Source organism: Petaurus breviceps, unplaced genomic scaffold, assembly GCF_028583685.1.
Source record: "Petaurus breviceps papuanus isolate PSGF00001 unplaced genomic scaffold, PetGlider_PUasm1.0 99, whole genome shotgun sequence".
NCBI lineage: Eukaryota > Metazoa > Chordata > Mammalia > Diprotodontia > Petauridae > Petaurus > Petaurus breviceps.
This window is the reverse complement of record NW_027187465.1, coordinates 10,453,044-10,479,214: the sequence shown is the minus strand read 5'-3', so window position 1 is coordinate 10,479,214 and position 26,171 is coordinate 10,453,044. Positions and strand designations below refer to the sequence as shown.

At 41.7% G+C, this 26,171-nt stretch overlaps 1 protein-coding gene across 1 annotated transcript in view; it reads left to right on the top strand.

Moving 5' to 3' along the window:
* WSCD2 (WSC domain containing 2) overlaps positions 1 to 26,171 on the top strand; it is a 158,156-nt gene that overhangs the window by 87,626 nt on the left and 44,359 nt on the right. Inside the window, exons 3-5 of the mRNA XM_069081392.1 lie at positions 13,152 to 13,266; positions 21,077 to 21,261; positions 22,836 to 22,898. Coding sequence (XP_068937493.1) covers positions 13,152 to 13,266; positions 21,077 to 21,261; positions 22,836 to 22,898 — 363 coding nt within the window. The remainder of the gene's footprint in view (positions 1 to 13,151; positions 13,267 to 21,076; positions 21,262 to 22,835; positions 22,899 to 26,171) is intronic.

Below are 26,171 nucleotides of genomic sequence, written 5' to 3'. Positions count from 1 at the left end.
TCTCTCTCTCTCTCCTCTGACATTCTTTGTCCTTCCACTTTTCACATTTCGTGTTCCATTTTCTAAAGGCCCATTGATTCCTGTGAAACACACCAACTTGGGTGACCCAGGGCAGGGCACTAAACCCCTCCGTACTTCAGGCAGCTCTCTGACTCTAAGTTGCAGACATCGGTAGAGGCGGTTTCTTCACCTGGGAGTTCCTCATACCAACGAATCACAGGTCTAGCCCCAGTCTCTAGCTCTTTGCACCCCAACATTCTATGAGAATCCTTCCAGGGATCTGTATGTTTTAGTATTCGATGTCATTTACATTCTAGGATTCCATCACGATCTGACATGCTGACTCTTCAGTCGTGACATTGTCCATTCTGTGGCTCTTCCCTACTTTAAAAACCATCATTGTATTGACTGAGGTGCCTTCCGGCTCTGACACTCCATGTCCTAAGCTCCCTTTCAGGCCTAATAGACTATATTCTGCTTTTTAATGGTCCTAGGAATGCCAAATTCTAGTCTCAAAGGTCTTCCCAGCCCAAACTCTCTACGTCCCAATATTCTCTGTCATTTGTTCTCAGGTCCCTTCCAGAACTCTAAAGCCTTTCCCAGATCTGACATTCTAAGTTCTAAGTTCTGATATTCTTTGGAGGGAAGGTTCCTCTTTTTACAGCTTAAAAAACTGTTTTATTCAGAGCTTGATAAACATCACCAAACACAAATGTTTCCATATATAAAAGAAGAACAGAAAAAGAGAATTGAATATGAAACCACGAGACTCATTATGTGCTGCTTGTTTTTTTTAAAAATGTATATGCTCAATTCAGCAATTAGTTCCAAAGCTGTTTCATCTGACTGCATTGCCTTCTGAATCTCCTTCTGATCACTTCTGTGCATTTTTAAAAAATGCTTCATTGACACTTTTCTTTCCTCCTTTTTTTGACATCACCACTACAAATTGCCCCTCTCCCCCCACCTGCCATTCTCCGTCCTTCACTTCCCTTTTAAAAAGCTGGCATAGCCAAGCAAGGCAAATCCATACATTGACCAGGTCCTAAAATGTATGTCTTATCCTGCACCCCTCTAAGAAGTGGGGAAATGCTTCATCATCAGATCTCAAGGGCTAGGGTTGGTTACAACATCAATCGTTTCTTTAGTCTTTCAACCTCTTAGTTTGCTTAATGTAAGGGGAGAGTTGTCTGAGTTAATCATACAAATTACCCCCACCCCACCTAAAGTAACCAATAAGGTGTCCTGATATGTAATCAGCCAATCAATCAAATACTTTATTTAGATCTAGCTGTAAACGTCCTTGGATGACTTGTAGTGGCATTAACAGTTTTCCAATTGTCTGAGGAAACTTAATCATACCTTGTGGTATGATATATAAAATAGAAGACCATTTGAGCATCTGGCTTAGATCCAGATTCCATCAAGCAGTGAAATGATAGAATACATTCCCATTACTCTACCCTCAAGGAGGGACTTTGGTGGGATGGGGTGTGGAGAAGGGAAAGAGAAGGATAGATCACTTGGCTTTGGTCTTTCCTCCTCACTCTATCCCCTTCTCTCGCCAGAGGAAGATGTTTCAAGTTTCAGAGGTCTGAAGGATTTGTCTTCCCAGAAGTATCTTCGCAGTGTCCCTGAAATGATTGGGAGTTAGGGACAGGCCAGACACAGACTCACAGGTCCAGAGAGCTCAACAATGAATCTACATACATTATACACAAGGAGACCATTTTGAGTGCCTTACAAAAGGGAGAAAAGTACTTTAAGCAAACGGTAGCCATGATTTCTCCTTTCCCCTGACTCTGTTTGTGCTTATGTGTGTAATGTACTGTACACACTTTTAGGGGAATATCAATTATATCACTTTAGTAAATAGCTATCTAAGTCTAGATGACTAAATGATCCTCAACTGCTAATCATGACAGGAAACACACTGGTAGGGGCTCAAGAACTAAAGCACCAGAAAAGACGACCCATCATAGGTACCTTAAGATCTCTAAGCAAACATTTTCAAGTGGGGGAAGGGAATAAGAATGTATATAGCACCTTCTATGTGCCAGGCATTGAACTAAGCACTTTTTTGCAAATATTATCTCATTTTATCTTCACAACAGCTCTTCTAGGTAGGTGCTATCATTATCCCTATTTTACATGGGAGGAAACTGAGACAAGCAGAGGTTAAGGAACTTGTCCAGAGTCACACAGCTAGTAAATGTGTGGGGCTGGATTTGAACTCAGGTTTACCTAACTCCAGACCTAGCATTCTATCTACTTGCCACCAGCTGCCTAGGACCTATTTTGAGGACCTGACCTGTCAGTATATTTGGGTGTTGGGATAGTAATTTCAGAATATTTACAATATTATAGTCATTCTATAATTGTTCCCTTAGTTCTCATTTCACTATGCATCAGTTCTTACAAGTCTTATCAAATTTCTCTGAAGTCTTCATTGTCATTATTTCTTTTGGTATAATAATATTATAATATATTAATATACTCTAATTTGTCCAGCTATTCCCTAATTGATGGACATTCCTTTAGTTTCTTTACTACTATCAAAAAAAGAAATACTATCTATCTATCTATCTATCTATCATCTATCTATCATCTATCTTCACACATAGAACTTTTTATTCTTTTATCTCTTTTGGGAAAGGTGGTATATGCTTAGGAGTCACATGCTTAGTAGTGGTATATGTTTAATATATAGAACAAGTGCAGTTTGGTGACTTTTTTGTGTATAGTTGCAAATTGCTTTTCAGAGTGTCTGAACTACATCCCCACCAACACAGCACTGTTTTGCCTGCTTTCTAATAGACATTTCAGCAATTGTAATTTTCCATTTTTGTCATCTGTGTCAATCTGATAGTTGTAAGGTAGAGTCTTGGAGTTGTTTTGATTTACAATTCTCTTAGTGTAATTTGGAGAATTATTCTCATATGATTGTTAACCGTTTGTTTATCTTCTTTGGAGAATTATGTTCTTTTAAGGATGTTCATGTCCTAAGACCATTTATCTATTGTCTTAGATTTCAGACCATTATCAGAGAAATTTGTCTCAAAGATTTTTCCTAGTTAATTATTTCCCTTCTAATTTTAGCTGCATTTATTTTATTTGTGCAAAGCATTTTCAATTTTATGTATTAAAATTTTTCATTTCATCTGTTGTGATCTTATTTTTTCCTTGTCTGGCTCATATTTCTTCCCCTATCCATCAATGCAAAAGTTATCAACTCTATTACTTCTCTTACTTGTTTATGACCCTTTACATCTGGTCATATATTCATCTGGAGTTTATTGAGGTATGTGGAATGAGATGGTCTAAACCTAATTTCCAACAGAATGCTTTTCATTCTTACTGGCAGCTTTTGTCAAGTAGAGTCCTAATTCTAGTAGTTGGGGTCTTTTGATGTATCAAATATTATGCTATTGTATTCTTTCATTTCTGAACTTGGTATAACTAACCTGACCCTTTTTGTTGATTACTGATTTATAATATAGTTTAAGATTGGGTACTACAAGGTCCCTCTCCTTCTCCACTCTCTTCCTTTGTTTCCCTTAAAATTCTGTGTCATTAATTCCTCCATATGAATTTAATTTTTATTTTTCTCTAAGAAGTTACCCATTAGTAGATTGATTATTATGGTATCAAATAGAGAAATTACTTTAGATAGTATCGTCACTTTTATTACATTGGTTTGCCTAACCATGGACAATTAATATGCATTGAGTAATTTACATTTGCTTTTATTTCTATAGAAAAAGTTTTGTAGTTGTATTCATATATTCAAAGACCATCAACTATAGTATATGCAATATAATTATTTAGAATGGAATTTCTCTATATTTTCCTGAGGAATTTTTTTTTGGTAATATGCAAAAAATGTTAACAATTTGTGTGGGTTTATTTTTTATCTGTTGCTTTGATGAAGCCATAGTTTTAATTAGTTTTTAATTTTATTTCTAGGGCACTCAATTATGCCATATCATTTGCAAAAAGTGATCATTTTATTTCTTCTTTGTCTACACTTATTCCTTCAATTTCTTTTTCTTTTCTTATTTCTATAAATAGCATTTCTAGAACTATATCAAATAATAGAGGTAATAATGAACATATATCCTTACTCCTTGTCTCTTTGGAAAAGTCTCTACTGTTTTTCTATTACAAATAATTCTAGTTCTTGGTTTTAGTTAGATAATATTCATTATATTGAGGAAATGTTTAGTTATTCCAATTTTTTTAATGTTTTTAACAGAAATGACTGTCATATTTTCTCAAAAGCTTTCTCTGCATGAGGTTTTTGTTTTGTTATTAATATGGTCTCATGTTTATGGTTTTCCTAATGTTGAACAAAACCTGCATTCCCAGTATAAATTCAGCCTGATCATAATGTATAATCTTTTATATTTGCTGGCTGTGGTCTCTTGGCTAATATTTTATTCAATGTTTTTGTATCAGTACTTTTGTGGTTACTTGGGGTTCTTGTGGCTAGTTGATATGTTTGCTTTCTTTCTCTTTGATTTTCTTTGGCTTAGCTATCAAGATCAAGAATTTGGCTGAATGTTTTCTTTGTCTATTTGTGTAAACAATATATGTAATATTGGAATTAGTTTTTCTTTGAATGTTTATTAGAATTCATTTGTAAATCCATCTGTTCCTGCATTTTTTCCCTTTGGGGATATCACTCATGACTTGTTTTATTTCTTTTTCTAATACTGCATTGTTTAAATTCTTTATTTCTTGTTTTCTCTGGGTACTTTATGCTTTTTTAAATATTCAGCCATTTTGTTAAAGTTATTGATGTTGTTAGCAAATAATTGGGCAAAAGAGTTTCTAGTAATTTCCTTTATTTCCTCTTCATTTGGCTGTAAATTCTCCTTTTTAAATTTTGATATTGGTAATTTGGTTTTCCTTCCTCTTTTTTAAAAAAGCAGATTAACTAATGGTTTCTCTATTTTGTAAGTTTTTAAAAACATCTCCTAGTTTTATTACTTCAATTATTTTTTGTTTCAGGTTCATTAGTCTCTGATTTTCAAGGTTCCTATTCTCATGGTTAGTTGGGTTTTGTAACTTTTCTAGTTTGTTTTTCATTGCATGCCCAATTCGTGGATCTCTTTTGTGATTGAAGCATTTAACAATATAAATTTTCCCCTGAGAACTGATTTGACTGGATGCCAAAACTTTTAGTATATTGTTTCATCATTATCATTTTCTTTCATGAAATTATCTATTATTTCTGTGATTTGTTTGTTGACATATCAGGTCTTCATGATTAAGTAAGTTGTTCTTTGTGTAAGTTTGAGTCATTTCTTCAAAGGCCCTTTATTAGTTACACTTTACTGTAATGGCCCATAAAGGTGAGTTTAATAGTTCTGCTTTTCTGTATTTGTTAAATTTTTTTTATGTTTTTATGCTGGCCAGTGTTTCAAGGTGCCACTCCAGCTGAGAAATATGTATGCTACTTTTGATTTCCATTCAGTAGTGGCCAGGTATCTGTCATAGCTAACTTTTCTGAAGTTCTATCAAGGTTTTATCATCTTTCTTGTTTATCCTTTTCCTTAGATTTGTTTGTTGAAGAGGGGTGCATAGAAATCTCCAATTATTGTAGAATTCATGTCTATTCCTCCCTGTTATTTGATAATTCCCATTAAATAATGAGATGCTATGTCATTTTTTACCTATTTTTCAGGGATTTCTGGAACCATTTTGAACTAGCTTGAGAAAGAGGATTGTTAATTATCAGTATAAGTTTTTACACCTCACAAATTAACAAATCTGGGCTTGATTTATTAATTTGTTGATTGTCTAGGCTTTAAAAAGTGATTGAGAAAATGCTAATATTGCAGATTAAATTTTAAAGTATCATGTATATGTTTTTCCCCCAAAGTGCTGGTTGTTAAACACTTACCAGAACATCTCCACCTAATTAAAGCATTGATATTGTCTATGGTTCCTTTTATCACAATGTAATTTCTCTGTTTATCATAACCATATCCATTTTTACTGTTCAATTGTTTGAGATCATGTTTGTGATCCTTTTTGTTTTTTAGTTCATTTGAAGCATAATAAATTCTATCCCAGCCCTTCATATTAACTCTGTGTGAATCTTTTTGTTTCAAGTGTGTTTATTGTAAACACCATCTTGTCAGATTCTGATTTCTAATCCATTTTGCGATCATCTTCCATTTTTTTTAGTTCATCTCATTCACATTTATGTTTATGATTGTTAACTGTGTATTTACTTCCATCATTTCCTTTTGCACATTTCCTCCATACAAAAATGAGTGTGGTGAAAAAGAAGGAATGTGACCAGCACTAGAAATCTACAATTGAAGAGGTCTATTTCTGCTTCACTGCACCTCTTCCTTCCCTTATCAAGACCTTGATCACAGGTTCTTGCACTTTCCTTTCTTTTCATCTCTTTTTAATATCCTTCCTCTGAAGATGAAGTTTGTTTTGCTTATGACTTCCCTCCCCAATTCTACCCATCCTTTTAAACCTTCACCTCCCTTTCCCTCTCCTTTCCTTTTTCCCTGCTGAATTAAACAAATTACTACACCATATTTTAAGTGCATGAGAAAGAGCAAGCAGACCATTTTTATCTGCTTCAGATAAGAGTGATACCCATTCCTTCTTCCATGCTTGTATATTCATTTTTTCACTCACCCAAATGAGCAATTATAGGAAGTTCTACTCCCTTCCTCATACTTTCCCTAAAGTATTCCTTTTTTTCCTCCTTTTTTCTTCCTCTCTTAACAGAACAAATCATATTCAGTCCCATTGCTTGTCTCCCTTGATCCCTTCTGTTGCCCTAGAAGAATTTATACTTTTGAAAGGACACTAGTCTTTACTCCTGTTATTAAAATGTATGTTTATCATGATTTTACCCCCAAACACATTGCTTGTATGTGTTTACTTTGCTAGGTTTCTCTTGCCTCATGGTTACAATTAGAAATATCAACTCAGTTCTCTTTTTTTCATCAAAAATGCTTGAAAGTCTTCTATTCTATTAAACACCCACTTTCCCCCTAGGATTATGCTCAGTCTTGTAGGATAAGTTACTCAGACTTATAAACTTTATCATTTGTCTTTTGAAATATCATATTCCAAGATTTCCTCTGCATTAATGTAGTCACCCACAAATCTTGTAATATTTTTCTTTGACCTGGAATCTCTGAATTTTAGCAGCACCAATGCTCTATCTTTTTCTTTTTGCTTTTTTTGGAGGGCAATTGGGGTTAAGTGACTTCCCCAGAGTCTCATGGCTAGTTTTTGTGTTAAGTGTCTGAGGCCATATCCAAACCCAGGTCCTCCTGACTCCAGAGCCAGTGCTCTATTCACTGCGTCATCTAACTGCCTGAATCTCTGAATTTTAGCTATGACATTTCTGGGAATTTTCATTTTGAGTTTTCTTTCAGAAGATGATCTATGGAATCTTTTTATTCTCACTCTTCCCTTTTGTTTTAGTAAATCCACACAGTTCCTTTTTATGAATTCTTGAAAGATAGCATCCAGGCTTTTTCTATTGTCATGGTTGTCAGGAAGTCTGATGATTAGTAAATTATCTCTCCTTGACTATGTTGACAGGCCAAGTTGTTTTCTTTATCTTGGATACTTCATGTTTTCTTATTTTCTTCAATCTGTATATTTTCTTTTAAAATTTCACAGGGTCGGGGCGGCTAGGTGGCACAGTGAATAGAGTACCAGCCCTGGAGTCAGGACGATCTGAGTTCAAATCTGACCTCAGACACAACACAAAAACTAGCTGGGTGACCTTGGGCAAGTCACTTAACCCCATTTGCCCTACCTTTCCCCCTCTAAAAAGCAAAAATAAAATAAAATTTCACAGGGCTGCCATCTTATAATACTGTTGAGTCCTCCTTAGTCTGTTCTAATTTTTAGGTAGTCCATTACTTCATCAAAATTATTTAATTTCTGCATTAAGCTACTCATTCTTATTCCAAACCTTTCCTCCAGAGATCCTATTTCACTTAAAATTCTGCTTTTTATTGCTTCATTTTCCCCAGATATTCTTATAGTCCTTGTGACCACACCAATTTTTTTTTCCTCTCTGGAACTCTGGTAGTTGTTACTGTGGAGTCACTCCCTTCTGGGTTCATCTTGAATGTCCCCAGACCTGTGATATTTTTAATAGTGTTTGGTATATTCTTCAACTTAGGCATATTTTTAACCTCAATTCCTGATTTGGGTTTGGGAGCCAGGCTTCTCCCCTTCCTGTACTTTTAGCTAAGGTGATCAAGCCATGTCACTTCCTTACCTCAATTTCCTGGGCTCTGGACACTGGAATTCATCTGTCTTGATTCACCTGTGTTCAGAGCACTAAGAGGCTTCAACGACCCTAGTCAGAGCTCTGTCCTTGGCTGTTCTGGTAAGGATGTCATCATGAGCCTCTCCAGTCTGGGCTCTACTTGGGCTTTCCATTATCCTTGGAGCACTCCACCCCTCAACCTGGGCATTTCTCAGCCACTCCAAGCCTCTCCCCACCTTTCTCCTCTCCCAGTCTCCTTAATATGCATGCTACTGTGGACTTCTAGCCAATTCACCTGAGCTTGAGTTGGTTTTTTGGCAGGGTGCTTTGTCTAGTGCTCATAGCTTTAAGCTATCATTTTGTGATGTACTGCAATGGAAGAGAAGTTCCTATAAGTTTCTTGTTGAATTTCTTGGCCATTATTCAATCTAGTGACTTGTTAAGATCGTTTTGGAATTATATGTGGAAAAGCTAGGTTCCTCTATAACCTTTCATATAGATATCTGAAATAAAATTCTTCAAAATTCTGTGTGGTGTTCTTAGAATCTTCAACTCTGACATCCAGCGTTCTAAGGACCTCTCAACTCTGTCATTTTAAGCCTCCTCCCAGCCCTGATATTCTCTGTTCTGTCTGTTACAACTCCAATGCTCTCTGGGTTCTCAGTACTTTAAAATGTCATTATTAAGTAAACCCTTGCAAACTGTACCACTACTTAAAGGATCAGGGGTGAGAAATTGATGCCAGAGGGTTAGTCCCAAACAGAAGCAGGTCTGGCACAGAAGAGCCTCAATGATGGCCCGGGAAGACAGGAAAATCTCTCAAATCCAGACTTCTTTGGTTCTGCTGGGTTAATAGTTTCAGAATGTGTCTGTCTCCTGCACCCTGGGAGGAACAGGGCTGCCAGTTAAGCTATGTTTGATGTCCCTGTCTGGAGTGATTCCTGAAAGACAATGGGCCATGATGCAAGGGATGAAAGGAAGGGACCAGCCCATGTGAGATTTTGCCTGTGAGCCTGCCAAGACCCACAGTGTGGATGCTTCTTTCCCCTGAAGATCAGAGAGAAGGGGAAAAGGAAGCCCAGTTAGGATTATTCAATCAGAACAAGAGACAGGAACTGGGCCTTGTTTGTCCACAAATGTTTAGCAAGAATAATAGGATGTCTGGAGAAAAATAATAGCAGTCATTTGCTGGACATTGTCTAGAAAGCATCTCTGGGAGCCAAAGCATGGCTCCATCAAATAACTGACACTTTATGATGCTCTGAAGTTCGCAAAGTATTAATCCATCCTCTCTCAGGAACCTCATAATAGCCCTGAGGGTAGTGAGTGTAGGTATGATTAAACTCCATTTTGCAAAGGGGGAAACTGAGGCTCAGTCAAATGAAGTATCAGAGATGCTGACTCCTCAGCTCAGCATGCTAGCCAGTGCTTTCCAGGTAGCCCTCCCTCTTAGAATAGTGCTAATATACAGTAGGAGCTCAATAAGTGTTTACTGATTGATTGACTGATGAGATGCAAGTCTTCCTAGAGACCTCTTCCTTCTGCAGAGTGCTAGGAGGGGAAGACCTGGCTCTGTGTGAGTCGAAGCTGAGAGCTGCTTGGACATTGGTAGAACATGTCCCAGGGGTAGACAAAGGCTGCAAGGAGGGATATGTCCTGGGGCAGGGGAGGGAGGGATTATTATTTTACTTACTGGAACTCATTTGAGACTACATCTTTTCTTCTGTGGATAGAGCTAAGTCTGGGCCCTGGGCAAACATCCTGAAATGGCTTGTTTGCTTGGTGGGGGATGGGGGGTTGAACTGGGAATTAGATCTATCATTGTCATTCCTGAAATAGCCTATAGGTCACATCTATACTACTAAACTCTCCTGTTCTCTGTCCCTCATGCACAGTGGGAGACCACCCTTCAAGTAGCTGTGTGACTGTGGGCAAGTCACTTAACCCTGTTTGTCTCAGTTTCCTCATCTGTAAAATGAGCTGGAGAAGGAAATGGTTAGTCACTCCAGTATCTCTGCCAAAAGTCCCAAATATGGTCATGGAGAGTCAAACACAAGGCCAAACCACTGAACAACAGCATGCACAATAGCCCATTTCCCATCTCTGTGCCTTTGCATTGGCCAACCTCCATGTATTCCCTCCTTGCCTCCAACCCCCATGTATTTCCTCCTTGCCTCCAACCCCCCCCTGTACCCCCCCCACCTCCCACCCCCCCCCCCCCCCCCTCCTCTCCCTCCAGAATGCGGCCCCCCCCCACACACAAACACTTCTGATCACTCTGTTTGCTGACCCTCTCCTTTCCTAAGGCCTTATAATTATCCTACACAGACCTCTATGTATACATGTTGCCTCTCCCAGTAGATGGTAAGCTCCTTGAGGGCAGGGACTGTTTAATTCTTTGCATTTGTATCCCCACCCCTAGTGGGGAGGTGCTTAATAAACACTTTTTGATTGGTTTCTGATAATAAAAACAGTATGCTAAGATACATATCTATGATGACATAGTTCACCAAGCACTGTCTTTGCAATAATGCTGTTAAACTGATAGCCCAAGTATTTTAATGCCCATTTAATGGATGAGTGAACTGAGGCTCAAGAAGAAGGATCTCACAGGCAGCAAGTGGCCAAGCCAGAATCACAAGCTCTAGACTCCAGGGGACTTCAGCAGCCATTTAGCATCAGTTAGTCAATCAATAAATATTTAAGAAGTGCCAACTAAGGGCTAGAGGTCATGCTAAACACTGGAGATGCAAAGAAAGGCAAAAATTAAACCCCTGCCCTTAAGAAGCAATAGGGGAGACAACATGTCAATATTTTTTGTTATAGTTCAATCAGTTTTCAGCCATGTCTGACTCTTCATGACCCCATTTGGGGTTTTCTTGGCAAAGATCCTGAAGTGGTTTTGCCATTTCCTTCTTCAGCTCATTTTACAGATAAGGAAACTGAGGCAAACAGGGTTAAGTGACTTGCCCAGGGTCACACAGCTAGCAAGTGTCTGAGGCTGGATTTGAACTCAGTGTCCAGGCCTGGTGCTCTATACACTGTGCCACCAAGAATAATGAAAGTAATCTCAAAGTGAGAGGTAGAAGTACCTGGGCATGCAGAAGGTAGGATTTGAGTCAAGTCTTGAAGGAAGACAGGGAAGCTAGAAGTGGGGATGAAGGAGAGAGCATTCCAGGAATGGAGGACAGCCACTGATAAGGTAACGGAATGTTGCCTGTGAGGAATGGCCAGGTTATTGTAGTTGTTCTTTGTTCTGGAAGAGGACCACAGCATCAGGAAGGTGATGCCATGACATGCAAGTGAATTGGATTTAAGTGAGGCAGGGCTGTGCAAAGAAACCAGCCTCACTATGTCCTCCAGATACGGATCAGGACACCTGGAGATGGCCCAGGATGCACTGGGAGACCTTGGCCTGCTAGGCCAATGCTGATTGATCAAAGAGTGTGGGGAGGGGAACCCAGTGTAAGAAGGTGGCTTTGGAAATCCAAAGACAAAAATCAGATAGTTTCTGCCCTTAAGGAGCTTATCTTCTATCAGAAGGAAAACATGCATGTATACAGTGCATGCCAAACCAACACGAAGTGATTGGAGGGGGCAGGGAGAGGTTCCAGCACCTATGGCAAGGATTTGTCATTTTGTTTGTCATGGCATTCTGATGAAGCCCATAGATTCCTTCTCAGAATCATGTTTTCTAAATGCACAAAACACAAGACATAGGATTGAAAAGGAGACAGTTATTGAAAACAGTTATTAAAATACATGTATTTTTAAAAACAAGTTCAAGGATCCCAAGTTAAGAACCCCTGATTTGAAGGGATCTAGAATGAACTAATGCAGCACAATACTTGAAGCCAAGTCTTAAAGAAGGCTAGGAATTCTAAGAAGTGAAGAGGGAGTGCACTGGGGATGCATTCTAGGCATTGGGAACTGGAAATGGACTTTCATGTATGAGGAAGAATAAGAAGGCTAGTTTGACTTGACTGGAGGGAACATGAAGGGGAGTAATGCATTAAAAGGCTGGAAAGGTAGGTTCGGGACAAGTTGTGAAGGCCTTTACATGCCAAAAAGAGGAATTTATATATTTGATCTTAGAGATAATAGGAATCTACTGGGATTTATTGAGAAGGGGAGTGATATGGTCAAACCTATGCTGCAGGAAAGTACCTGAAAGGAATTCCTAAAACGATCTACTTGACAAATGCTCATCTAGTCTGTGCTTGAACACGAAGGTAGGACTTCATTCATTCTGATCCCAATTCCAAAGCTTCTTTCCTTTCTACCCACTCCTGCCCATTCTGCCCACCTGCAGAGAGCAAAACACCCTCCAAGATGCCACTCCTAGCCTCTTACTTCTGATCTTGGGTTTCCTTACTGGATGGAGGAGGTGGCATCATGGTAAAAATGAAGATTCAGAGATTATGACCTCTAAGAGTCCCTAGAGTCTGTATAGTTCAACCCTCTCTTTGGACAGATGAAGAACCCAGGAAAGCTAGATGATTTGTCCAAGGTTACACAGATAGAAAGTAGGAGAGTAAACCCAAGTTTTCTGATTTCCTCTGACTCCAAAACCAATTCTCTTTCCATTGTCCTATCTTGCCTAGATGTAAAGGTGGGAAAAAAAAAAATCTTAGGATTCATTTCATCCAATTTCCTTGTTTTACCAACAAGGAAACTGAGGCCCAGGAAGGGTCAAAGACTTGCCCAAGGATACCCAAAGTCACTCAAGTACAAGGTATCAGAGTCAAAGCTGGGTCCACTTACTCCATCCAAATCTATCTCTCTTTGGGCACTCCTGATACCAATGCCAGGATTGTTCTTGGCAGTTTTTCTTTTCCCACCAAGGTTCATCTTCAGCTGGGTCTGTTTTTTCTCCCCCCAGCGAAATACGTCGGCTGCTACTTGGACAACCCCAGCAGACGGGCCCTCCGAGGATTATCCTTCTTTGACTACAAGAAGATGACAGTCTTCCGCTGCCAGGACAGCTGTGCTGAGCGGTAGGGTGTAACACCAGCCCAGCTGCCCCGAAGGATGCCCCTCCATCTCCAGCCCACCTCCCCCCACTTTGCTCTTTGCCTTTCTGTCTGGGGGGGGCTTGGAGTGTGCAGGTGTGGATTGGGGTCTAAAGGGAGTGCATGGATGTGTGCAAGCCAGTCAGGGGCTCCAGGGGGTTTGCTGGTCCTCCCCACCATCCAGCAGCAAATACTGTTGAAACAGGGGATCTCCTAGCAGCCCCAGACAAAAGAAAGTGAACCAGTGCATGAAATTTACAAATCGGATACCAAATTTATGAAGGTGAGATCTTAGGACATAATTAGCCAGTTCTTGGCCTTGTGCCAAGGTGCATAAAAAATGGACAATTCCCATTGGAGACCAAATCTGTCAGGCCTGCAGGGTCTCTGGCTTCAGGCCCACCACTGAACCCACCAGGGAAAATGCTGATCATGGGAATGCAGGTCCGGGAAGAAAGCAGTAGCCCAAGAGTGAGGCCTTCTAGCCCTGCATGGGTCAGTTGTTTTAAGCCCTACCCCAGCTCCCTAATTGGACTCATTTGAGACAACGGGGCACAGGGGACAGAGTCTGGACTTGGAAAGCTGGGCTGGAATCCTGGTTTTGATATTTATCAGCTGTGCGGTCCTGGGCAAATCACTTACATTCTCTTAGATTCCGTTTTCTCCTGTCTAAAACGAGGGAGATAATAACAGCATCTGCCTCGTGGGGTTGTTGTGAAGATCAAAGGAAATGTTAAACATGAAGTGCTCTGTGATCCTTCAAGGCTACAGAAAGTCTAGCTATCATCATCATCATCATTACATTTACAGGGGAAAACATTCATCTCCCCCAGTTTTTACCTTTTTTCAATCTTTCTTTGGACTTTTGGTGGAGAGACAAGGTCAGAGGAAGCTAGCTCTGGAGTTGGAAGGGACCTAAGAGGCCCATCAAGTCCAACCTTTTAATTTTACAGATGAGGAAACTGAGGCACAAAAGGTTAAGTGACTTGCTCAGGGTCACACAGTTAATAAGCAACTGAAGCATGTTTTCACATCAAGTCTTGCCGATTCCAAGTCCAGTATTCTATCCACTACATCAATGGGGTCCTAAGTGTTATCCATTGACCCCATTCCCGGCCCATTCATGGGGAACATTGAGGCTTAAAATTGACTGAGATGTTGAAGAAGGGGAAAAAATCAGGTGGGGAGGGGAAGATAAAAGAGGATTATGCGGTAAGATAGCTGGATAATAATGACAATAACCAATATTTCTTCTGGGCTTTAAAGATTTTCAAAGCACTTTGCATGTATCTCATTTGACCTCAGTTTCCCCATCTATAAAATAAAGACTTAGACCTAAACTCTAGCACCATATCTATGATCTTCACAACCTCAGAAATAGGCACTATTAGCCCATTTCACAACTGAGGCTTAGAAGGGTGAAGCATTGTCAAATACCCACTCCGTGCCCGAGGCTAGCCTCAAACCCAAGTCCAGCCCAGTGGCCATTACACCTAAGACCCAACTAAAATCCCACCTTGTATGGGAAGCCTTGCCCCACCTTTCTTAATTCTAGTGCCTTCATTCCATTTCCATGTTTGTCTTGTGGGTAGCTTGCTTTGTAAACCTTGTCTGCATGCTGTCACCCCCAATAGATTGAAAACACCCAGAGGGCAGGGCCTGTCTTTTGCCCCTTACGTATCCCTGGTGCTTAGCACAGTGCCTGGCAAATAGTAGGTGCTTAATAAATGTTTATGATTGACTGATTGAACACAACTTGCAGTCTGAGCAGAAAGCAAATGGAGGGAGTCTCCATTTTTTATTATGTACTCCAAAGCACTTCAAAGGTCAGCCTTGTGACTTGGTTATTACCCTCAACTTCTTCCTTCAGGCTTGAGAACTTAAATTCATATATAAAAGCAATTTACAAAGGGCATATTTAATGCTAGAACAGGGATTTCTAGAATTGAGGTTTCTCAGTTGGATGAAATCAACCAATAAATGTGTGGTCATGTGCATTTGAGTGTATTTGGGGGTGTGAGGGTGAGGGAACTAGTTGGTTTTTAGGTGTAGAAGGGCTGTGTATGAACAGGAAAATATGACTGTCTGCTTGTAGGATTTCATGTGAATGTAGGGCAGGGGAGCATATGAACAATGGTGCATGTGGATGAGGGCATGTCGATGTAAGGACACAGTATGTGTGAATCTGTGCTTATATGTGTGAAAGCCGCTGTCTGCATGATTGTGCCCTGGTGAGGACATGCATGGAAAGGAAAGGAAGAGAACAAGCATTTATTTAGTACCTACTATGTGCCAGGAGATATGCTAAAGGCTTTACAAGTATTAATTCATTTGGTCCCTACAACAGTCCTGGAGGTGGGTGAAAGAGAAGAAATGCGTGTTCGACAGTGTCAGTGTGCAGTTATATGGGCACTTGAGCACATGTGGAGGCGTGTGAGTATCTGCGTGTGTGTGAGTGTTTAAGGATGTCTCTGAAGGGCTTGTTTTCCTTCCAGTGAGAGGCAGACACCGGGCTAGACACAGCTTTCTCATCCAAAATGAAAATGATATTCATGATTAAAAATAGTTCACTTAGGGGAAAGAATTGTCTTTCCAGACAGCAGCTCTGGACATGTAAAGGATGGTGGGTCAGAGAGAATTCTAAATGCAGATGCTCTGAAGGAGGAGCTTGAGGATGCAGCCCTGACTGCTCCTCAGATCAAAGGACAGAGCCAGGAGGGAGCGTGGAGACCAGCTGGCCCAAGAGCCTCCTGCAGAAGGAAAAAAAGGTGGGGAGGTCACCTCAAAGTGGCCACTTTGGGCAGATCCCTTCTGGGCTCTGGTCCAGCTAAAGTGAGAGAATGACTCAAATCCAGAACCGAAAGTTAGCAGAGCTGTGTTTTTTTCCTCCCTTGGCCTGCCTTTCCCCATGTGTCAACTGAGAAAGCTGGAGTGAGCGTTCATTTCTCTGACATTCTGAGTTCTAGGATCATAGATTGAGGCTGAAAGGATCTAGAGAGGCCTTTTGCCCAATGCCCTCCATTGATAGATGAAGAACTGAGGTCAAATGGCTTTGCACAAAGTCATACAGGTAATAAACAACATCACTGGGATTTTAGAATAACCAGAAACATATAGTAATAGAATAACAGGATTTTAACCCTGGTTCTCTGATTTGAAATCTTTTCCCACTGTACCACTCTGTCTTTCTCCTAATGCTGACATGCTGGGCTAAGACCTTCTCAGCTCTCACATCCTATTTCCTAAGATCTTTCCCTTTTGACATTCTTGGCTCTATGATCTTGTCCAGTTCCGATGTGCTAAGGTTCCTTATGCTATATTCTCTCCCAGTCCTGTCATTCCCTATTCTAAGGCTCTTCCCAGCTCTGACATTCTCTATTCTAAGCCCCCTTATAGTTCTGAGAGCTTACATTCTAACACCTCTCTTAATTCCTGATCTAACTCTATTCTAAGGCCCTTATTAACTCTGACATTTTCTGTTCTAAAATCTCTTCCAGCTCTGACATCCCCTGTTCTAAGGCCCTCCCAGTTCTGACATCTCTTGTTCTAAGGTCCCTCCCAGCTCTGGTATTTTCTCTTCTCTGATTCTAGGATTCTATGACTCCTCTCTTGAAAGCTTCCCCATTTGCTCAGATCCAGTCCTGAGGGTCCCAGACTAAGGCCTGTGAGGTCAAACAAGGAATATGTAATTCCTCTCCCTAGCCCAATTCCCACCCAAAATCTTTCCAGGATTATTGCCTTTCTTCCTTACCAGTTACCAGTTGGGGGTGTTTAAAAACTGAAGGGCCTCTCCCATAGGAAGATCCAGGTCTGGATCCACCAGCAAATAGTGACTTGCCCAGGGTCACATGGTCAATGTGTGTCACAGGCAGGACTTGAACCCAGGTCTTCCTAAGACCAGTTCAATACTCTGCCATGCAGTCTCCCTCAGTAATTATAATAGTGATGGACATTTACAGAATGTGGCAAGGTTTCCAAAGTGCTTGGTATCCATTATCTCCTTTGAGTTGCCCAGTAACCCAATGAGATAGGTGCTGTTATTATCCCCATTTTGCAGGTAAGGAAACTGAGACCCAGAAAAATGAATTGTCCCAGGGTCATACAGCTAGTAGGCAGGTTCCTGATTCCAAATCTGATGCTCTACCCACTTGGTCATCCTTCCTCCCTGGTCCAATTTGTACCTGACTCTCTAGAATCCCTGAGAAGTAGTCATCCAGTCTGGGTTCGTCTTCCAGGAGTGAGGAACCCACTGCTCCCTGAGGTTGCCCACTCAGATCATAGGGCCATAGATTTAGAACTGGAAAGGACCTCAGAGGTCAGCTAGTCCCCCAACCCATTTTTCAGAAAAGGAAACTGAGACCCAGGGCAGGCATGCAAGTGGTAAGGAGAGAAAGCAAGATTTAAATCCAGGTCTTTTGACTGTATCTCACGATCTTTCTTTCCATCACTTTATTCCCATCCTACTTCTTTCTGAAAGTCTCTGATTCTGAGAAGGCTTTCCTTACATCACCTCATCAATCTCATGTTCTTCATGGCTTTCGTCTCTCTATCCCCTTTGGCCAAACTCCTGGGGGTCAGGCAGAATGGCCCCATCTGCCCACAGTCAGTCCCCAGCCCTGCCTGGTGCCCAGCTCACAGCTTCCCTCCCTGGAGAGCCACAGGGTCTCCATCATTCCCTAATTCACCTCCAACAAAGGCACAATCCTTCCTGCCTCTAAGTAATGGGGCTGCCTCTTGCCTTATGATCTATCACACCTGGGAGGCCTTTTTTCTTGTAAAGTGATGCTTCCTTCAGCTGAGGCCCAGTAAATCACCCACTCAGGACTCATACTGTGGGGCCAGGTTCCAGGTAGCATTGGAGAGGAAGCCCAGGGGAAAAGTTGTAGGAAGCAGGAGCCCCAATACCATTCCAGGACAGCCGCCTAAGGGCAAATGATGGTGGAGGAGGGAAGGGTGGTAAGAAGATTTAGCTCTTCTCTCAGCCATTTCCACAAGGCACCGATGACAGCTGGCATGCTACCCAGGATAATTGTATGGTAGAAAGGATGCTGGATTTGAGGGTCTGAGGAGCCCTAATCTCTGATTCCTCACCTGTGTGACCCTGGACACATCCTTGCCTTGCTCTGGGACTGTTTCCTCCTCTCTTAAAAGGGAAGGGGGTCAGACTATCAAGGACCTAACCTGAGCTTTATGGATAGATCTCAAATGGTTCATGAATGCAACTGGATGTGGAATAACATACACCTTTATTTTTTTTAATTTTTTGCCTTTTGGAGGGCAATTGGGGTTAAGTAACTTGCCCAAGGTTATGTGACTAGTATTTGTGTGTGTGTGTGTTAAGTGTCTGAGGCCAGAACCAAACTCAGGTCCTCCTGACTCTAGGGCCTGTGCCTTACTCACTGTGCCACCTAGCCACCCCGAATATACCTTTATTTCTATATAATTGGTTTCCTTTCTAATGCTCTGTAATTTATCTCATGCATTGAAAAACATGCTTCTGAGAAGGGGACCTTAGGCTTCATCAGTCTGGTCACCAAAGGGGGCACAAAGAACTGCTGGCCCAGATGATCTCTGGGGTCCTTGTTGACTCTAAGTCTATGATGCAAATAACAAGGCTGGATTGAATTATTGAGTGTTGTTTCAGACCAAATTAATGGGTTCATAAGATCTTAGGATTCAGAGTTGAAAGAAAACTAAGCCATCAACTCATTTATCCTCTCTCTGACTTTACAGAAGGGAACACTGAGGCTCCAGAGAAGAGAAAGGGAACCAGCACTTATTAAGCACCTACTGTATGCCGGGCACCATGCTAAGCACTTTACAAATATCCCATCTGATCCTTGCAACAACTCTGTGAACTAGGTGCTATTATTATCCCATTTACAGTTGAACAAACTGAGGCAAAAATTAAGTGACTTGTCCAAAGTCACACAGCTAGTCCATGACTGAGGCTGGATTTGAAGTCAGGTCTTCCTGACTCCAGACCTGATACTCTATCCACTGAGCAACCTGGATGCCTCACAGCTAGAAGCGTCAGAAACACACAGGTAGTAAACAGCAGAATCAGGATTTGAACAAAGGTCCTCAGGCTCCAAATCAACCAATCAACAAATCACCTACTAGCACCAGGTGTTGTCCTAGGTGCTGAAGACACAAAAACTAAAATGAAATAGTCTGTACTCCATCACCAGAGCCCTTGGGGTATCATGAAAGCCCCAGAGCTCAGGCCAGATATACAGCATCAAAAAAGAAGTGGAAATGGATAGGGGTGTGTGTGTGTGTGTGTGTGTGTGTGTGTGTGTGTGTGTGCGCGCACGTGCCCATTATCTGAATAATTCAGACCCCAAAGAAACATTTTGTTTTTTTCTATAGGAAGGTGGGAAGACAGGTGGAAAATTATCTGGCCCAATCTGTCTTCTCTTTGAGCCTCAGCTTTGCCATCTTTAAAACTGAAATTCTTTACCTCCCTCTTAGTTTGCCCTTGTGCTCAAACTTCCACTGAGCTCTGCACCAGGAGTCAGGAAGGCTGGAGTTCAAATCCAGCCTCGGACACTGGCTCTGTGACTCTGGGCAAATCACTTAATCTCTCTGTAACTCAGTTTACTTCAGTAAAATGGGGCTAATGATAACATCTACCTCCCAGAGTTTTTGTAAAGATAAATAATTTACTTTTTTATATATGTTGAGTTTTTGAAAAGATTTTTATTTCCTTTATATTTTATTTATATCCTGAAATAGTATTTATAGAGCATTTTGAAAGCCTTAAAGTGCTAGATAAAGAATAAAGTGATAATAATAGCAATAATAACTATTATTATTATCAAGACTAGAGACCCTTTAAACTAGACAACCTTCTCAAGGAGAGAATGCCAGAAAACATTTTGTAAAGGGAAGAGCGTTCACTAGAACATAAACTCCTTGAGACCAGTTCATGTTTTTGTCTGTCTCCCCACTGTGAGACTCAGAATTCCAAATCTGATTAATTCCCCCCACTCTCTTCATCATTCTCATATCAAGAAAGCTTTTCTGCTTTGGGACAGTTCCAATCATTAGAGATTTTTCCTCCCACCCAACCTAAATTTTCCTCTTTGCAACTTCTAACCCCTAAAAGTATGTTTTTATTCATTTCAATTTTTTGCCTTTGATTTTAATTATTTGGTTTTGTTTGGTGTGCTCTGCCCTTGGGCAGTCGCGCAGAACAAGAGTAATCCATCATCCATAAGACAGTCCTTAAAACCCTTGAAAATAGCTTTCAGGTCACCCCTGGATCTTCTCTTTTCCAAGCTTGCCCTCTCCTGGCTTCTTTAATTCAGCATCAGTTGACATGAACTCAAGGCTTTTCACCCCACTGGACCCTCTCCAGCTTATGAAGGCCCTTCTCTGGTGCCTCCAAGCCCATCACAGGTGCTTCTTAGGCACCAGGCTCACCAGCATTCTTTCCTTTCCCCTTCAGAGCAGGGACCATCTCCAGTTGCCCAAGGCCTAGGGCATATTAGTCATTCAATAAAAGTGTTTTTCTTTCATTCAGGTATTCTAGCAGCAAAAACATGACACCAAGGAATTATTGTCTGCTTGAAGGGCAGTGTAGAGGCTGACTTGGGAGATGAGGGTGGAACTATTTGGGAGCAAGGGGTTGCCCAAGAGCCCCCCACGAGAAGGAGATGGCAAACTTCCTAATCTCCATGGTTATTCCTTTCCTGAATGAAGCACCAAGACCCAGAGTGTCCTCAGTAGGGTGATGGCTGCCCCTGCTATCTGCCTATCCACCTGAGTACACCCATGTTCCCTTCCCTAGGGGTTACCTGTATGCCGGGCTAGAGTTTGGTGCCGAGTGCTTCTGTGGCCACAAGATCCAGGGGGCAAATGCAAGCCAGGCTGAATGCAACATGGAGTGCAAGGGCGAGAAGAGCAACATATGTGGTGGTGTCAACCGACTCTCCATCTATCGGCTTGAGCTGGCCCAGGAGTCTGCCCGGAGATGTACGTGAGTCTGTCTGCCTAGCATCTTGCACTGAGATTGTGAGAGGGGCTGCTGGGGGTAGGGAGGAAATGCCAGAGGGTCACAGTTGCCCTCTGGGAGCTTAGAGGGCACTCAGACAGAGACCTGACAGCCCAAACCAGTGCAAGGTCCGAGAGGATGGAATGAAGTGGGACCCCTTGGAATGTACTGGCATGAACACTGGTTGTGACTCACACTAAGACCCCAACCAGCTGTGTGACCTTGGATAAGTCATCTCCTCTGTAGCCCTCCGTTTCCTTCTCTGTAAAATGAGAGGATTGGATTAGAGGGTCTGCGAGACACTTGTGATGCTGACATTCATTGTTCTGATGTCCCACACCCCTCTGACTTTGTATATTCTAAAGTTTGTTGAACTGAAACTGATTCCAACTCTGAACTCTGAAGGGCCGTCTCAGCTCTGACATTCCGTGTTCTAAGATCCCTTCCACTTCTAATTTTCTGTGTTCTCAACTCTCTTCTAGTGCTGACACTCTGAGATTTTCTGTTTTAAGGCATCTATCAACTCCAACATTTTCTGCTTTAAGGTTCCTCCCAGCTATGATATATTCTGTTCTAAGAGCTCTCCCAGCTCTGACCTTCCCTGTTCTAAGGCCCCTCCCAGCCCGGACATCCCCTTTTCTAAGGCCCCTCCTAGCCCTGACATTCTAGGATTCTAAGTTCTGAATGATTTTTGAACTCAGGAAAAGTGTTTTATTCATTTCAACTTTTTGGTCTTTGCTTTTAACTCTTTTTGTTCAAATAAATCTCTCCCAATTAAAAAAATTCTTTTGCAGTTTTAAATCTCTGAATCAGAATTTTTTCTGCACCTGACCAGGTCTGTTCTACCAATCTGCCAATAGTCCACGTGTGGCAGATGGAGCACTTCATGTAGACTCCAGTGGCAGCCTTAGCATGAGGTCATTCTCAGAAGACAGGAACCTCCTTATGATCTCTTTCCTCCAGTCCATCCTTTGGTCTTAGCTAACAAAATAATCTTCCTGAGTTCAAATCTAGCCTCAGAAACTTGCTAGCTGTGTGACCCTGGACAAGTTACTTTACTCTGTTTGCCTCAGTTTCCTTATCTGTGAAATGAGCTGGAGAAGGAAATGGCAAACCTCTCCAGTACCTTTGCCAAGAAAACCCTAAATGAGCTCATGAAAAGTCAGACATGACTGAAAAAAAGATGAATAAAATAATATTAGTAAAGTAGAAACATGACCACAGCACTTTCCAACTCAAAAGTCTTTAAAATTCCCAAAAGTCTGTCATAGGCAATCCAAATGGGCTCCAAGTTTTCTTTCCCCTGTTTGAGGCTGCCTCTCCAAATATAATGCTTTTTTAGACTGAAGGGTCCCTATGGGTCAGAGGATTGTAGAAGGTCATAAACTCAGTATTAGAAGTGACCTTAAAGGTCAATCAGACTCTCATTTTACAGAGAAGGAAACTGAGTCCCAGAAAGGTCAAATGACTTCCCTTTCCCACAGATGGTGATAGATATGGGCTTTGAACCCAAGCCCTTTGACCCCTCCATATTGTAATCCTTCCACTGTCCCAGGCTGCCTCCTTCATCTTACAGAAGAGGAAAAATTAAATGATTTCTCTCAAGATCACATAGTTGGTAAGTGATAGACATGAACTTTGAACCCAGACCCTTTGACCCTCTCCCCAAACTGTAATCCTTCCACTCTCCCACACTGCCTCTCTTATCTCAGAGGGTTTAAACCTAGACGTTCCTCCATCTAAAGCAGACGCAACAACTTCTCCATTATGAACAAGATCCACGTGGCAAGATGGGACTTAATGCCGTATGTGTCATTAACCAGACTCCCTGGTCACTCCGGAGACTGTTTGGTATAACTGGACATTAGCCTGAGCTTGTCTCTTAGACAAAGCATGTGCATCATCACACCTGTTTGGTAGGAGACGTTTGAAGTGTATAAGCCAGTGAGGGCTTTTTCTGTCCCCCAATCAACCGGCAGGGAAGCAGAAAGGTTACCTGAGCCTCAGTCGGCCTCTTCAAGACTTGTTCTTTTCTGCGGGAAGGACATACCAGGGGACCTGTTGACCCCAAGACAAACACTAACAATTCCATAGAATTCTCACCTGAGAATGGCCTCTTAGCTCAATGCCTCCATGGTTCTGATCACTAGTTTGTTTGTTTTTAAACAGTAGCATTTGCATTATGAGTGTGCCAGAGAAAAAAATAACTTCCTATGCCAGCAGAGGAGTTGAGGATGCTTTGGTCCTAAAATAGTCACTGTTCTTTTGTCCTCAAAGGCAAAGCCAGGCAAGTGTTTGTCCCATTCTTCTGGGAGGCCCTTGCTGGGACCTTCAAAAAAGAACAGCCACCCAGGGTGAGAAAGATGAAAAGGCTGAAGTGTGAACTGAATTTAACCTCAAAGTCCAGGACCAAAAACAGAACCCGTAGCAAGAAAGAGAAAGGCTCAGATCAGGAGAAGCAAGTTGTCCAACTGGGCTTTCAGTCCCAGCTCCACTACTTCTTCACTGTGTGACCTTGAGCTCTAGAGGACAGAAATAGGAGCAGGGCAGGGAGGACGCAGGAAGGCAGGTTCCAGCCTGACAGAGAGAAAAACTTCCTCATAATCAGAGGGTGAGCTATCTCCGGGTCTGGGAGTTCTTCATCCCTGGAAGTCTTAAGGAGAGGAGAACATAACCATTTGTCAGATACCATAGAGAGAAGTTACTCGAGTCTCATTAGCAGATCCATAGCTAGGAATTGTGGTACCCAGGGCAAGTTTAATTGATTAGGGGTAGGGAAAACAGGGGGTGGTTTGTCCCATTTTGATTCAGTCACCTCAAGAGAGGGGGCAACCAGTCCCCCAGAGAGTTCAGCCTCAGCCCTCACAGAATGTGGCTGACCCTGAAATATCCATTGGCAGGAGAGGAAATAAGGTGGCAGGCCATTTTACTGTTAACTGGCTGTGTGGCCATGGGCCAGTCTCTTCCTGTTCCAGAGTCTCACTTAAACAATGGGATTAGAATCATAGTTCTCTTGTGTCCTTTCTAAAGAATTTTGCTGTACAAACATCTGGATGAGAATCACTTTGTCCAAGACATTCCTTTTAAGCCTAAAATGCTGTGCCTAGAAGGTAAAAAGAACAGCATTATGAATGACCTGAGTGGGGCTAACTGGCAGTTGACTGTGTGTTTATGATGTTAGCCAGACTCTTTGGTTAATACTGAGATTAGCCCATAAATCTCGACATTACCAGAGTGTGTGGTTGTTAGCTGCTATATGTACACACATAAAGATGTGCAGAGTTGTAGTTATTTGGGAGGAGAAATGTTGACTTTGTACACAAACACATACATTTGCAGGTGCACAGTCGTAGGCATTTGGCATAAGAAATATTGACTTTGTGAGGACTTCAGTCACCTGATAGATAGGGAGCTTGGCATAAAGGTTAAAAGTCTTTTCATCTGTGTTTGACAGCCAAATGAAATTTCTTGCCTAATCCCTTAAAATCATAATGTTTTCTAGAGCCCTCTTTTTCTCACAGGATGATTTCCCTCTTCCTGAAATGAGTAGAAAATCACTGTGACAGAGGTAATCCTATAAAGGACATTTCCTCTGCTCCTGTGTATCATTGCAAAGACTTCCAAAGCCTGGGAGCCCATGTTAAGAGAGGAGGGCTGGTTCTGGCAGGGAAACATGCATCTTTACCATAGCCCAAATTCTGCTCTCCTGTAGGGAAGGCTCAGGCTTTGTTCCTAAGAAGCCTTACCTCACCCAACTATAGACTGCCAGAGTCAACCCTCCCTTCTCCTTGATGCTTTCTTCTCTCTAGGTTTTTGTGACACTTTCCTGTTCTCTTTCCTGGTTCTCCTCCTCCCTGTGTGATCACTTCTTCTCAGGCTTCTTTGCTGGATCTTCATCCAGGTCCTTCCCACTGACCTTGGGTGTCCCCAAAGGCCCTGTTCTGGTGTCTCTTTTCCACTCCTACAATGGTCTTTTCACTCTGCTGTCCTCCTGCCTGCATTCTCCGAATCCAATACTTAGGATGGGGAAGGGCACAAAGATACTCTCCCCTTCCCTTTCTGTCCTCTACCCCAGACAAAAGAAACCAAAACCCAAACCTAGATAAAATAGGCAACAAAGTCATTTGAGGGTTCATTGTTTCTGACCAGACCTATGATTTAATAGGTACCAGGAACACTCAGCAAGGAGAAGCTCCCTCTAGCAATAGAAATGTACTTCTATTCTTAGAATAGAACTGTAACTTAGGGTCTTAGAGTGTTATCTGGGCCACTGGGGGATGAAGAGACTTGTCTAGGGTCACATGGTCAAGCCAGTCTATGTAGACAGGTGGTTATGGAGCCTGGAGGCTCTTGTCTCCAAACCCAACTGTATATTCATGATGTCTCACTCAGAGAGAAGGCTTCACTTATTCATCTTGTGTCCAGTGGAATATTTTTTAAAAAATTTTTTTAATTTGTGGAATAAAACAAGCATATCTACAACATAGTATAATTTTTTTAAAAAGGTGGTTGCACATGAAACTGCAAGTCTACTATGTACAACTTGTTATTTCTTTTAAATATACAACAAAATTATCATGCAGTTTTTTTCTTCCCTCACCCCACCTCACCCTAGAGATGGCCACCATTACATACAAATAACTCTCTCTCTCTCTCTCTCTCTCTCTCTCTCTCTCTCTCTCTCTTTCTCTCTCTCTCTCTCTCTCTCTCTCTCTCTCTCTCTCTCTCTCTCTCTCTCTCTTTCTCTCTCTCTCTCTCTCTCTCTCTCTCTCTCTCTCTCTCTCTCTCTCTCTCTCTCTCTCTCTCTCTCTCTCTCTCTCTCTCTCTCTCTCTCTCTCTCTCTCTCTCTCTCTCTCTCTCTCTCTCTCTCTTACTCTTTCTCTCTCTCTCT